This window comes from Gymnoscopelus braueri (assembly GCF_963280865.1).
Source record: "Gymnoscopelus braueri genome assembly, chromosome: 24".
Lineage (NCBI taxonomy): Eukaryota > Metazoa > Chordata > Actinopteri > Myctophiformes > Myctophidae > Gymnoscopelus > Gymnoscopelus braueri.
Genome location: NC_137626.1, coordinates 14,896,068 through 14,909,048, shown reverse-complemented (window position 1 = coordinate 14,909,048; position 12,981 = coordinate 14,896,068). Strand labels below are relative to the sequence as shown.

At 39.2% G+C, this 12,981-nt stretch overlaps 1 protein-coding gene across 1 annotated transcript in view; it reads left to right on the top strand.

Moving 5' to 3' along the window:
• Positions 1–12,981, top strand: part of LOC308080135 (plexin-B2-like) — a 63,054-nt gene that overhangs the window by 27,518 nt on the left and 22,555 nt on the right. Inside the window, exons 15-17 of the mRNA XM_080421895.1 lie at positions 6,722–6,836; positions 10,826–10,962; positions 12,011–12,193. Coding sequence (XP_080278021.1) covers positions 6,722–6,836; positions 10,826–10,962; positions 12,011–12,193 — 435 coding nt within the window. The remainder of the gene's footprint in view (positions 1–6,721; positions 6,837–10,825; positions 10,963–12,010; positions 12,194–12,981) is intronic.

The following is a 12,981-nucleotide window of genomic DNA, read 5'->3' as shown; positions in this document are numbered from 1 at the left end:
CTCATAGCACGGCACGTTGCCGCGCTATGAATTTGTATATCTGCTATTTTTTTTATCTTAAAATGACACATATGCGTTTCCGGCAACACATTCACCGCCAAAGTTTTTTCATAATAAAATCACCCACTGCCAGGATTTTAATCATTCTTTTCTAGAAACAATGTGAATTCATTTTAATTTAATTTTTTAACATTGAAGTGAACGGATTTATTTTTATTTTTATGTTTTTTATTTATTAATTTGTTAGGGTTAGGGTTATAAATGTATACTAAGAAATTAGAGATTTTTTTTAGGAATTCAAAAACAGAATTAAAAAAAAAAATTAAAAGGGGAGAAATCTCCCCTTTGGCGGTTGAGACCATTGACTGAAAAGGGGAGAATTCTCCCCTTTGGCGGTGAGTGTGTTAAAGGATCTACACCATGAATTTAAAAAAAATATTTGGTATTTAATATCATATGGTGTATGTCCCTCAAACCTTTTTCAAAAGGTTTGAGCCTAAATCATCACTCAGATATACTCATCCCAAGTCAATTGTCTCTGGCTTATACAGCACTTTCAGCTGCAATACCAAAACGTCCTCTTGGGCAGGGGGGGGCTACTGAGCAATTCTGTCTGTTAATAATAAAAAATAAAATAAAAAAATATAAAAAAAAAAAAAAAAAAGGAAAAATTCTGCATAAAAAGAAGCATCTAAGAAAAATACAAAATCGGAAAAAAAAACACTTTGAACATTTTTGAACAATTCCACCAAGTGTTTGAGGTGCCTTAGGGGGGGTAGAAAAAGTTTCGGAGCGATTCGGGCACTTTTCATTTAACATTGGGTTTGCCATCATTAATGTTTGTGACATCAGAAACATTTCCATTCTGAGATCGCCTGTTCAGACACGCCCATTCTGGAAATCCATGAAATGAGAAGGAATGACTGAATTTAAAAAATAAACATTTTTTGGGGTACAAGAGACACTGGGGACCCCAAAAAATACAAAAAAACAAGAAAAAAGTGATTTTCATGGTGTAGACCCTTTAATGGGTTAAAGTGACATTGTAGTCGAATCAGTTCTCAAATAGTAGATTCTCATCTCGCCGCGAGACTGTGAAGTCTGTAGCCATCGTTCACCACTGACATATTCCATTACATGAAATGTATTTTCCCCCCTTATATACCAACGAATCGACACTATTCTAATAGATTTTTTAAATAATTGATTACTCTGATTAACCACTTAATCGTCTATTATAGCCTACTTTGTTGTACAATGGTGGCGTACAGAAAATTAAATAGTGAAAATAGCCAATCGTTGTTTGCGCTATCAAAAACGAATTGAACATTTGAAATAATCATGATATTGATTTGAAGCCATATCGCCCAGCCCTACATGAAACAAGGGAAACATTTGTCCTCCCCTTTAACCTGTCACAGGCCACATGGTGTACAACTCTGTGGTGAATGAACGAATGAATGAACGAACGAACGAACGAACGAACGAACGAACGAACGAACGAACGAACGAACGAACGAACGAACGAACGAACGAACGAACGAACGAATGAACGATAGAGCAGGGTGCCAGTTCTCAACCCTAAGACGATATGTGGGCTCACACTATAAGATAATCGGTTTGATTTTGGGTCGGAAACAACCCCCCCGAGTATCAGTGGTGCGTTCTGTACCTCAGCCTAGATCGGGCGCGAGTATGATTATCCTCTAGTGTGAGCGGTTAAAAGATCCAATCTTAAGCCTCCCGAGTTTCTCACAGGACGGCATGTTTGATATTTATCTGGATCGCTACTGTCCGAGTGGAACGACATGACGAGAGAAAGACAGTCTACAAGTCACAGACGTGCAGTGAATGAGTAGGCTTTTGGCACAGAGAAGGTCCAAACAAGCACTGCAACTATGAACTATATTGTTCACCATTGTCATCATTATAGTTGTGGTGTCATCCACTTTGAGTTGGAACCATTTTTAAAGCTATATCTTTAGTTATAGTGCTTGGTGTGGATGGCCCATAAAGCTGTGGTTTTACAAGAGTTATTAAGTTAAGTGCAACATTTCTAAATGCATGGGCCTCATTCAGCAACCGTTCTTAACTCTCTCAGTGCCAATGAAAAAAATTTTTTTTGCGAACCATGCCAACTTCTTTTTTTTTTCAAAGTAAAAAAAAAGTGCTTAGGAAGCGAGATACAGCCTTTTTCAGTTATAGGTTAAACAAAGAGTGGATGGAGCTGCAAATCTTCAGATAATGATATCTTGGGTTCTGAACACTTTTTTCAACAAAAAAAAAAAAAACTCGGGATAACTCGGGGTCTGGCACTGAGAGAGTTAAGAGGAAATTTCTTCTTAGACCCACTTAAGAAGTTTTTAAGAAGATTTTGGTATACTCCAATGTTTTCTTAGCTGTGATCTGTTCTTAGGCAGGCCTGCCAACACTCCTGGATCCTACAGGAGTCTCCTCCTGGAGTTTATCCTGGTTTTCTCCTGGATTTGGTCTCAAACTAAAAGGTTTCTGCGGGAGGACCCCCAGACCCCCCCGCTTGGGGGTTGTGGTCAGTGCATGCAATCATACAGAGATATTCACTTTTAAGTAATGAATGGTTATTATTAAAGATGGGTCTTACATTCAGTCACCAAATCAATTGTACCCATCATTGTTCAGTGCTAGTACAGCAAGCCTGATAAAAGTATCAAACTCACAAAAAAAGCTTTGTTGTAAACCCTTTCCAGTGAAAGTGTATAGTGTTGTTGGCAGCCCTGCAAGAAGTGTATTTTGGACGTGAGTTGGGGGGCTCTGTGTGTGGGGGGCTCCAACAAACAAGAACAGACAAGAATGATGAGAGTAATAAGCCACACCCTCGGGCCTAAGTGTCATCTGGTTTGAAAGAAAACAGATCTTCAGTTCAGATCTGATCTCCACAGAGCCAGGTGTTCAGGTCAACACAAGCAGTAAATACCTTTAACATAAATACCTTGCCCTCACTGCCCTCATATTATCAAGATAATATTTCACTGGAAGGAAAAAATATATTAGTTACTCCACTGGGCCCTCTACAGATCTGTTCAATGGAATTTTTCTATTGACCAGATTTTTCTAGCCAAAAAGTGTATTTTAGACGTGAGGTGGGTGCCTGGGGGCCTGGTGGGTGTGGGGGGCTCCAGCAAACAAGAACAGACAACAATGATGAGAGTAATAAGCCAAACCCTCTGACCTAAGTGTCATGTGATAACAAGACGTTTGAAAGAAAACAGAACTTCAGTTCAGATCTGATCTCCAGCTGTTCAGGTCAACATAAATACCTTCACATGGTGGACATCTTGCTCTATATCATACATGGGCAACTGGCAGCCCGGGGGCCACATGCGGCCCCCACCTTCACTTAATGCGGCCCACAGGTTAATATCAGAATACTGATATATTATTGATTCAGCTGTTACATTTGCAAACATAATCCGCTTTAATTACTTCAGTCGTAGTAGCTTAATGACTGGTATTAAAATTCTTAAATTGACTTTTTTTATGTCCAATGTATTTGTATTTAAGTTCATAAAGTTAACATAAGTATAAGTAAATGCATTTGAAATTAAATACACATTTTACTTTTCTGGATACCAATTCAAAAATAGCTAAAATAGCATGTTATTTTTGCTACTTTTGTGTGACATAGAATGTCCCGACAGTATATGCTATGTCTGGCCCTCTCCATCATCGAAGTTGCCCACCCCTGCTCTACATCATACTCTACAATGATATAATGATGTAATGATACAACAGGGGTCGACTTTACTGTAAGGCTTGTCCCACTTGTCCTGACAAGTAATAAATCATTAAGGACAAGTCCATTAAAATTTTACTTGTCCGTTGGACAAGTTGAAATGTTTTTTATTCTGGGGGAGGACCCCCAGACCCCCCGCTTGGGGGTTGTGGTCAGTGCATTCAATCATACAGAGATATTCACTTTTAAGTAATGAATGGTTATTATTAAAGATGGGTCTTACATTCAGTCATCAAATCAATTTCTGTAGGCCTACTTTAAGTGGTTTAATGGGTGAAATTGTACCCATCATTGTCCAATGTTAGTACAGCAAGCCTGATAAAAGTATCAAACTCACACAAAAAGCTTTGTTGTAAACCCTTTCCAGTGGAAGTGTATAGAATGTTTATTTTGCAATGTTGACAATGCAATGCAATGTTGGCAGCCCTGCAAGAAGTGTATTTTGGACGTGAGGTGGGGGGCTCCGAGTGTGGGGGGCTCCAACAAACAAGAACAGACAAGAATGATGAGAGTAATAAGCCACACCCTCGGGCCTAAGTGTCATCTGGTTTGAAAGAAAACAGATCTTCAGTTCAGATCTGATCTCCACAGAGCCAGGTGTTCAGGTCAACACAAGCAGTAAATACCTTTAACATAAATACCTTGCCCTCAAGGCCCTCATATCTCATCAACTTTCGCACAACTGCTTATGGAGAGAGGATAATGTTTTGCATATTTGAGTTAATTTAAATGTTCACATCTCAGAATTATTCGACAGTGTTCAGAAATCTGGTGGTCTTGCCCTTGATAGTCCACGGTCATAGTAAGTGTGTGAACGCATGCCCTTGTGTCATTTATAAATAGTATTTGTGTTGCTTTATTGTAGTTCTTAAACTTTGGGACATATTGCTTACAAAGAGGACTATTCAATTTATACATTTCCTTATAACTATAATTAAGAGGAGGAAATATCAATAATAGTCTTTGATTGTGTTTATTGCACAATCTGTCTTCACAGTCTTCATATGCAGATCTATTGTTATAATAATACCAACATCCTCTCTCTCTCTCTCTGTGTGTCTGTGTGTCTGTGTGTCTGTCTGTCTGTCTGTCTGTCTCTCGCTCTCTCACACATGAAGTAAGACACAGACACAAGACAGACATGTGTGCAGATTCTATAAGCAAAAAGAACGATGAAGGTATATTGTTCTTATCAAGATAATATTTCATCGGAAGGAAAAAAAAAAATGTGTTACTCCACTGGGCCCTCTACAGATCTGGTCAATGGCACTTTTCTATTGACCAGATTTTTCTAGACAAAAATTATATTTTAGACGTGAGGTGTGGGGCTCCGAGTGTGGGGGGCTCCAGCAAACAAGAACAGACAACAATGATGAGAGTAATAAGCCACACTCTCTGACCTAAGTGTCATCTGATAACAAGGTGTTTGAAAGAAAACAGAACTTCAGTTCAGATCTGATCTCCAGCTGTTCAGGTCAACATAAATACCTTCACATAGTGGCCATTTTGCTCTATATCATACATGGGCAACTGGCAGCCCGGGGGCCACCTTCACAAGTAATAAATCATTAAGGACAATTACATTAAAATTGTACTTGTCCGTTGGACAAGTTGAAACGTTTTTTTTTTATTCTGGGGGTCCTCCCCCAGAATTAAAAAACTGACTTGTGGTCAGTGCATGCAATCATACAGAGATATTCACTTTTAAGTAATGAATGGTTATTATTAAAGATGGGTCTTACATTCAGTCATCAAATCAACTTCTGTAGGCCTAATTTTAGTGGTTTAATGGGTGAAATTGTACCCATCATTTTTCCATGCTAGTACAGCAAGCCTGATAAAAGTATCAAACTCACAAAAAAAGCTTTGTTGTAAACCCTTTCCAGTGAAAGTGTATAATGTGTGTGGGTTGTGTGAGGGTGCTTGGGGGGGGGGAGCTTGGCTAGTGGCCACGCCCCCCAAACCCCCCCACCCCCAAAAAAAAGGATTGGGATTCATCATCATGAGAACATAGTTACGAACAATTCTGTCTTTTAAGAACGTTTCATGAACCTGACTCAACTTCACTTAGGAATTAGGAAGAAATGTAAGAGGAAACATTAGGAACTTATTGCTGAATGAGGCCCAATGATCTTGAGTGCACATACTGTAGCACATGTGCCATTCTACAGCATATATTAGGAATGTAAAAAGAAAATAACACATTAACACATGCGATTAATTTGAAATATTTAGCACATTAATAAGAAAATTACGTAATTAAGATTTTATTTAGAAGTTTATGATGTCAGCTGTGCATTGTCCTATGACTCTTCTTCTTTCCTAGGGGAAAAGTCTTGCTCAGACCACACACACACACACACACACACCCCCACACACACACACACACACACACACACACACACACACACACACAGCGTGTGACAATGTTCTGCCTTATATGCACTTTGTAACTGGCTGTTTTCCCATTATCTGATTGCACTGGCAGTGTTTATATCCTTAGTACAAGGGATTATTGTGCTTCTGTTTATGTGGACATAATGTGTGTGTGTGTGTGTGTGTGTGTGTGTGTGTGTGTGTGTGTGTGTGTGTGTGTGTGTGTGTGTGTGTGTGTGTGTGTGTGTGTGTGTGTGTGTGTGTGTGTGTGTGTGTGTGTGTGTGTGTGTGTGTGTGTGTGTGACTGGCTAAAAGAAGGGCAAAACAATTAATGAAACATTGTTCTCTGTGTGCCATTATTAGCTGTCACTTTATATGGAAAAGACGCTGTCACTTACATTATAGCTATATGGTAAACTGCTTGTGTCTTGCGTATATAGACAACTGATCATGATCTTGCATTGCATTCTTTTTACTCTTGACATTTTTGGATTTTTACATGATTTATGTCTTGAACTGAAAATCCAAATAAAGACATTAAAATGTGTGTTTTCTCTTCCCCTCTCTGTCCAGCGTGGTGTGTGAGATCAGCCCTCTGAGACACCAGCAGACCCCCCATCGGGGCCATGTGGAGGTGGAGGTGGAGGGGGGGAAGAAGGGAACCTCTTCTCTCTACTTCACATACAGGGTAAACCACACACACACGCACACGCACACACGCATACATGCACACACAATTTAAAATTACAATTTACGCATTTAGCAGCTCTTAACTAGAGTGATTTACATTAAGCAGAGTGTAGTGCCTCAGTAAACTAGGATCACAGGTAAACCCAAGAACCTAGCATCAGTCTAAAGTTAAGTAAACAATATAACAATATATATAATGAAAAGAAAAACTATGTAGTTTGTTTCGCATATCTGCATGCATCTGCATGTAAACCATAGAAAAATATTTACTTTTAAGAATGTTCTAGAAATTGTTCTAGAAAATGTTCTAGAAATGTTTCTCCCCGACCTGCAACTATACTCTTTTTTTCCCCACTAAATTACGGGATCCCCGAAGTCAGCCCTTCCGTCACTAATAAAACAGCCCTTCAGTACATGGATGGGAGTAGATAATCAGGACACATATTATGATGCATACAGTACAATATGTACACACATCTACATTAACTACATGAAACCTAGTGTCCCTATTCTGGGGCAAACACTCAGCGAAAATAGCAGATCTACAAGCTCACAACGGGTCGCGTTTGCGACCTGTTGTAGCTTGTTGATCGGCAATTTTCGGCAAAGAAATTTGGTGTATAGAGAGGAATGCAAGGAGTATAGGGCCTAATGGGGTACTCTTGGTCAATGAGGTACACAGGGTTTAAGTGGTTAATTATATTTACACAGTAACCCACACTCACAATCTACCCTCAACTTGGAATGTTTTCCCTCCAAAATAATGACTGCATCCTGAAACTTTCCGCCGATTTGGTTGTTTCATGTTTTCAATTATATTCCCAATGTATTATGTTATTTATGTATTCATTTATTTATATTCATTATTTGTTCAGTTATTTATGTATTTACAGTATGTGCCCCATTTATTTAAGCAGAAGGGCCTCCCTTATCAGCGCAGCACCAAGGAGCATAGCATTTAAGTTGAGTGTCCAAACACAATACCCTAATGCCAGCTGGTAAATTAGGTGCTAAAACGCTGTCATATTACAATGGTAATATCCTGTTTCACACTTAATACGTTAACAGGTTACATTGTAGCTACTGTACTCAACCAGCTTTTCATATCTCCGGTGGCGTTGACGCTCTGCTCACAGGGGAGTCAGTGCGAAAGCCTTAACTGTTGGCTCAGCAAACTGAGGCAGATGTGGTGCGTGCGTGCATGCGTGCGTGCGTTAGAGTGCCCACCCGTCCCGCATCTCGCGGGACAGTCCCGAAATGTAACCGTCTGTCCCACGTCCTGCACAAACGGAACATTTAAAAAATATATATATTTAGTTAGAGGAGTTCTTACTATATGGTGTGTTATATGAAATATGAGCTTACAATCACAGTCATCCTTAATCATATTCAAGGGCTTTTGGAGAGGAATTAGACAAACTGCAGTCACAGCGTGTGTGTGTGTGTGTGTGTGTGTGTGTGTGTGTGTGTGTGTGTGTGTGTGTGTGTGTGTGTGTGTGTGTGTGTGTGTGTGTGTGTGTGTGTGTGTGTGTGTGTGTGTGTGTGTGTGTCAAGCTGGTGCTTGTTGATGCTCGTTAATGTTACATCAAGGCAATTATGTTTCTGCACTGTCAAATAGGCATACATCTAATCTATAACATCAAAGCCAATAAGCCATAGATTTTTTTTCAAGCGACCCTCTCTGGCTTAGAGATATTTTGTACAAGTTGTTGTTAATAATTAAGCTACACTTGGTCCAGATGACAAGAATATGACTATGATTTAAGTGGAATTTATATATATGCAGTATTTATATTATATTTGTTATTAGTGTCGTTATGTCCTCTGAAACAAAGGGGTTTATTGTGAGAATTTACTTAAGCTTGTATAATTGTATTTCATTTTGTGTGTAAAACACTTGTTTATGTGCTTTATAAATAAAGCATTTTGAAACTGAAGATGATGGCACAATGTTGAAGATAATTGAAAAATAAATCAAAGTGTCCCGCATAGGGTGCCTATGCGTGTATGACTGATCATATCTGTGCTATCTCCGCGCTGTGTTTCATGTGCTGTGTCTGCTGTAAAATACTTTGAAAGCAGAGGATTAACCACAACCAAGTACAACAAGACCCCTGGGGTCAACAAATTACATAGGGCAGCCATTCCCAACCTGTAAGTGGGCACCCAAATAATTTACAAAACACTACAATTTGATAAAAATGATAATTTAACATTAGGTAACATATGGTATTTTTTTCTTTTGAACCTCGAAAAACTTGTTTTACTTAAAAAGTATACCACTTTGGTTCCATGGATCCAAGCTGAACACAATCGATGAATTGACCCCTTAAAATGTAAACACTGCAAAACACTTTGTAAGTGTCAAGTGGGCCCTGATACAGTAAAGTTTGGGAACCACTTGTGACAAATGCACATTATATTTATTATATTTATCTGCTTGATCTATGGGTGTTATCTTATACGTGTGATATGTAACATCTGCCCAACTTATGCATGTTATCATATACGAGTGATATGTAACATGTTGGACACAATGAGCAATATGAACATTTCCTATTCACGTGAGGGGTAATGGGTCTGATTAGGGGGTGATTGAATGATTTGTGCCACCCGATGTTACTAATAGAGGGTGCGGTTCAGGGGGGAGGAAATCGAACAAACAACCTGTGTAGCAGAAGCGACAGGGGGAAGAGAGAGGAGATCTCCTAGGCACCAGCATTATTGTGTTTAAGTTATAAAGTTTAAACTCGGGAGTTAGCTGCAGCCAAGAGTTAAAGGAGAATTTTGGACTAAAGTTTTCTTACCTTTTCTATGACGTTATGATATCTTAGGATGAATGGTACAGTAGAAAATTTTCATAACTCCACCCCTGAGCCGCCACAGCTTAAAAGGTGCGCGGATAGGCCTTAGGTTAGATCACATATTTTAACGGCTTTTTTTTTTTTTTTTTTTTTTTGAGATCTGACGTTCATAGTGACAGAACACTATGCAACCAAAAAAAAAAAAAAAAAAAAAACAGAAGTCTCGCTAGACGAGATTGAAATCTCGAGATTTCAATCTCGTCTAGCGAGACTTCTCTTTTTTTTTTTTTTTTTTTTTTTTTTGGGACAGTGTTCTGTCACTACTGTATGAACGTCAGATCTCACCAAAAAAATATTTTAAAAAAGCTATTAAAATATGTGATCTAACCTAAGGCCTATCCGCGCACCTTTTAAGCTGTGGCGGCTCAGGGGTGGAGTTATGAAATTTTTCTACTGTACCATATATCATAACGTCATAGAAAAGGTAAGAAAACTTTAGTCCAAAATTCTCCTTTAAGAACGGACGAGCCCTGCGGACAACGGACAGACTCGTTGCGGGTGAGATAAACCCAAGCTTTCTGTTCTGTGGATTGCAAATAACAGGGGTACCCCGAACGTTAGTTATCTTTTGAGTCGTCAGTGCGGACGACCGCTCACTTTACGTTTGGATATAAGGACACAATAGACTTTCGCGAGACCGCGGTTACAAGAGGCCGTTCGGACTTTACAGAGGGATTGTTTGTTGATGTTTGTCAAGCGAGTGGGCGTTCGCCCGAGCAGCGCTCTCTGAATGTTGTAACTGACGTGGGGACTTTGTTTATTGTTTACCGGGGAAGTTGTGATTTGGGTGGGAAGGGGCTTGTGAAAGTAATATTGTTTTGTTGATCTGTTTGTTTATTTATTTCGTTTATTAGGGAAAGAGTATAGGGATAGAGGTTGATTTAAAGCCAGAATTGTATTATTTATTTACCATTTGTTTTGACAATTGTTTCATTTGTGGCTAATTATATAAAGTAATTTAAGTTCAAAACCTGCCGATCCCGTTGTTTTTCCTTTAGTTAATAACTGTCCTTTCTAGGTAAAGGCCGATTGTTACACACTGATAATAGGGTTTAAAGTGTTTATACATGTTTTCATTGTGTTATTAAACTCTGGACCCCCACCCACTCCTCCCACCATACAGGACCCCATCCCCATGACTGTTCAGCCTACCCGGGGTATCAAGGCCGGTGGCATGCTCCTCACCATCCGTGGCAAGCACCTGGACACTGGAACCAAGGATGACATCAGGGTCACCATCGGAGATGTGGAGTGCGCCGTGTAAGGATATTCTTCACTTGAATATTGAATAACTTGAATAATTGTCACTTCAAGTGATAAGTTCTACTTGTTATTCAGACATTGTGCTATGCAAATTTCCGCATCCGAAGACCATGAATATATTTAAAGGTAGGGTAAGTGATATTTTTGGTTAAAACAAAAAGTATTTTGTTAAAAGGTTAAAGCACTATATTCTGATAGTAATCATTGCTATAGAGTGTTTGTTCAGTAACAGGAGTCTCCCCGTCTCTCCAGCTCTTTAATAAACAGAAAATACATTTTCCGGTAGGTGTCAAAATCTCAGCCAATCAGGAGAAAGTACCCATTTTTAAGCTTCATTTTTATAGTGTTCCAGTTCCAATTTTGCCTGCTCATTTCTTAGTGCCATCACTTCCAATTTCACTTGTTTAATCTATATCCTGATTGAGTTCTCTATCCTGATTGGATAAAATTGCAAATGAAACTGAAACGAAAATGCATTTTCTGTTTTATAAAGAGCTGGAGAGACAAGGAGACTCCTTTTACTGAACAAACACTCTATAGCAATGAGTACTATCAGAATATAGAGCTATTTAACACTTATTTTAACCAAAGAAAATCACTTACAAAACCATATATATTATATAAGAAACGTATAATATTTGCCTCTGAGATGTAGTGGCGTAGAAGTATAAAGTATTGAAAAATGGAAATACTCAAGTAAAGTAAAAGTACCTCAAAATTGTACTTAAGTACAGTACGTACAGATAATGTACTTGGTTACTTTCCACCACTGTTGCTTAACTATGTATATCGTCGCTGTCGGGCAGAAACCTCTTATCTCCATATTTTAACTTTTCTCTCTCTTTTCGTTAATGAACGCCCTACTTGATCATACTACAGCGTCACACAAAAGCATCAAAAGTAGCAGATCTGCAAGCGACGCGTTTCGAGCTTGCCGATCTGCTACTTTTGCCACTTTTGAATTTGAATCCTGAAAAGGAGCAGTTTTGGACATATGAGGAGGTTTCCACCTGACAGAGACGATATCCTTTGTCTGTCTCTGCAGGGAGCAGTTTGGACCGAACATCACCTGCAGGACAGGAGAGTACCGGGTGGAGAAGGTGCCCTCCGACCTCCTCACAGTCACGGTGAAGTATGGGAAGAGCACCACGACCTCCATTCCCAATGCTTTCCGCTTCTTGGAGAACCCCGATGTGATCGATCACTCCCCTAAAAGCAGCTTTGACTGGTAAGATAACAAGATCAGTGACATGCTAGCTTGCTTTTTTGCTTGTCATGTTATGCTTTAATGTTATATTTTTTTGTGCTTGTTTCCAAAGTTTAGTTGCTTATTTGGGCTTGCTTCCTAAATGTTGTTTAAACCAGTGGTTCTCAAACATTTTCATGTCAAGCAAGGACCCCTAAATTAATATGAATTTGTCTAAAAATATTTTGTGCCAGGGACCCCCTTACCAGATTTGTGTTTATTCAAAATGTGTCCCTTTTTTCAAGATTCTTTTGAAAATAGCCGTTCTACAAGCGATCTCACAACGCGTCGCATCACAACGCGTTGTGAACTTGTACATCGGCCATTTTCGAATAGCCGTTGCATATGGATTTAGAGCGCTCATGTGGCCTAATGGTCGCTTCTTTTGGGATTGTTTTCATAGACCTGGTTGCTCATTTCTCTCGCAGAATCTGGCAACATTGGCCGTTTTAGCTTGGGTTGATATTAATTTGAGCTGGAGCTCTTTGCCATGGGTGAATTATGCTGCATTCACACTGGCAGCTACAAAAGATACAAAGCGAGTTGCCGTTGATCAACCGACGAGCGAGAAAAGTCGTAAAATATAACGTTGTCGGGCAGAAACCTCTTTTCTCCGTATTTAAACTTTTTGTGTTTTTTCATTAATTAATGCCCTACTTCAGCGGTATTCAACTAGATTAGGCAGGGGGTCACAATTGTAAAAATGACTTGAAGTCAGGGGCCACAAGACAGTGACAACAAAAATGTTGGGTGCTATACTGTAGGTCCGA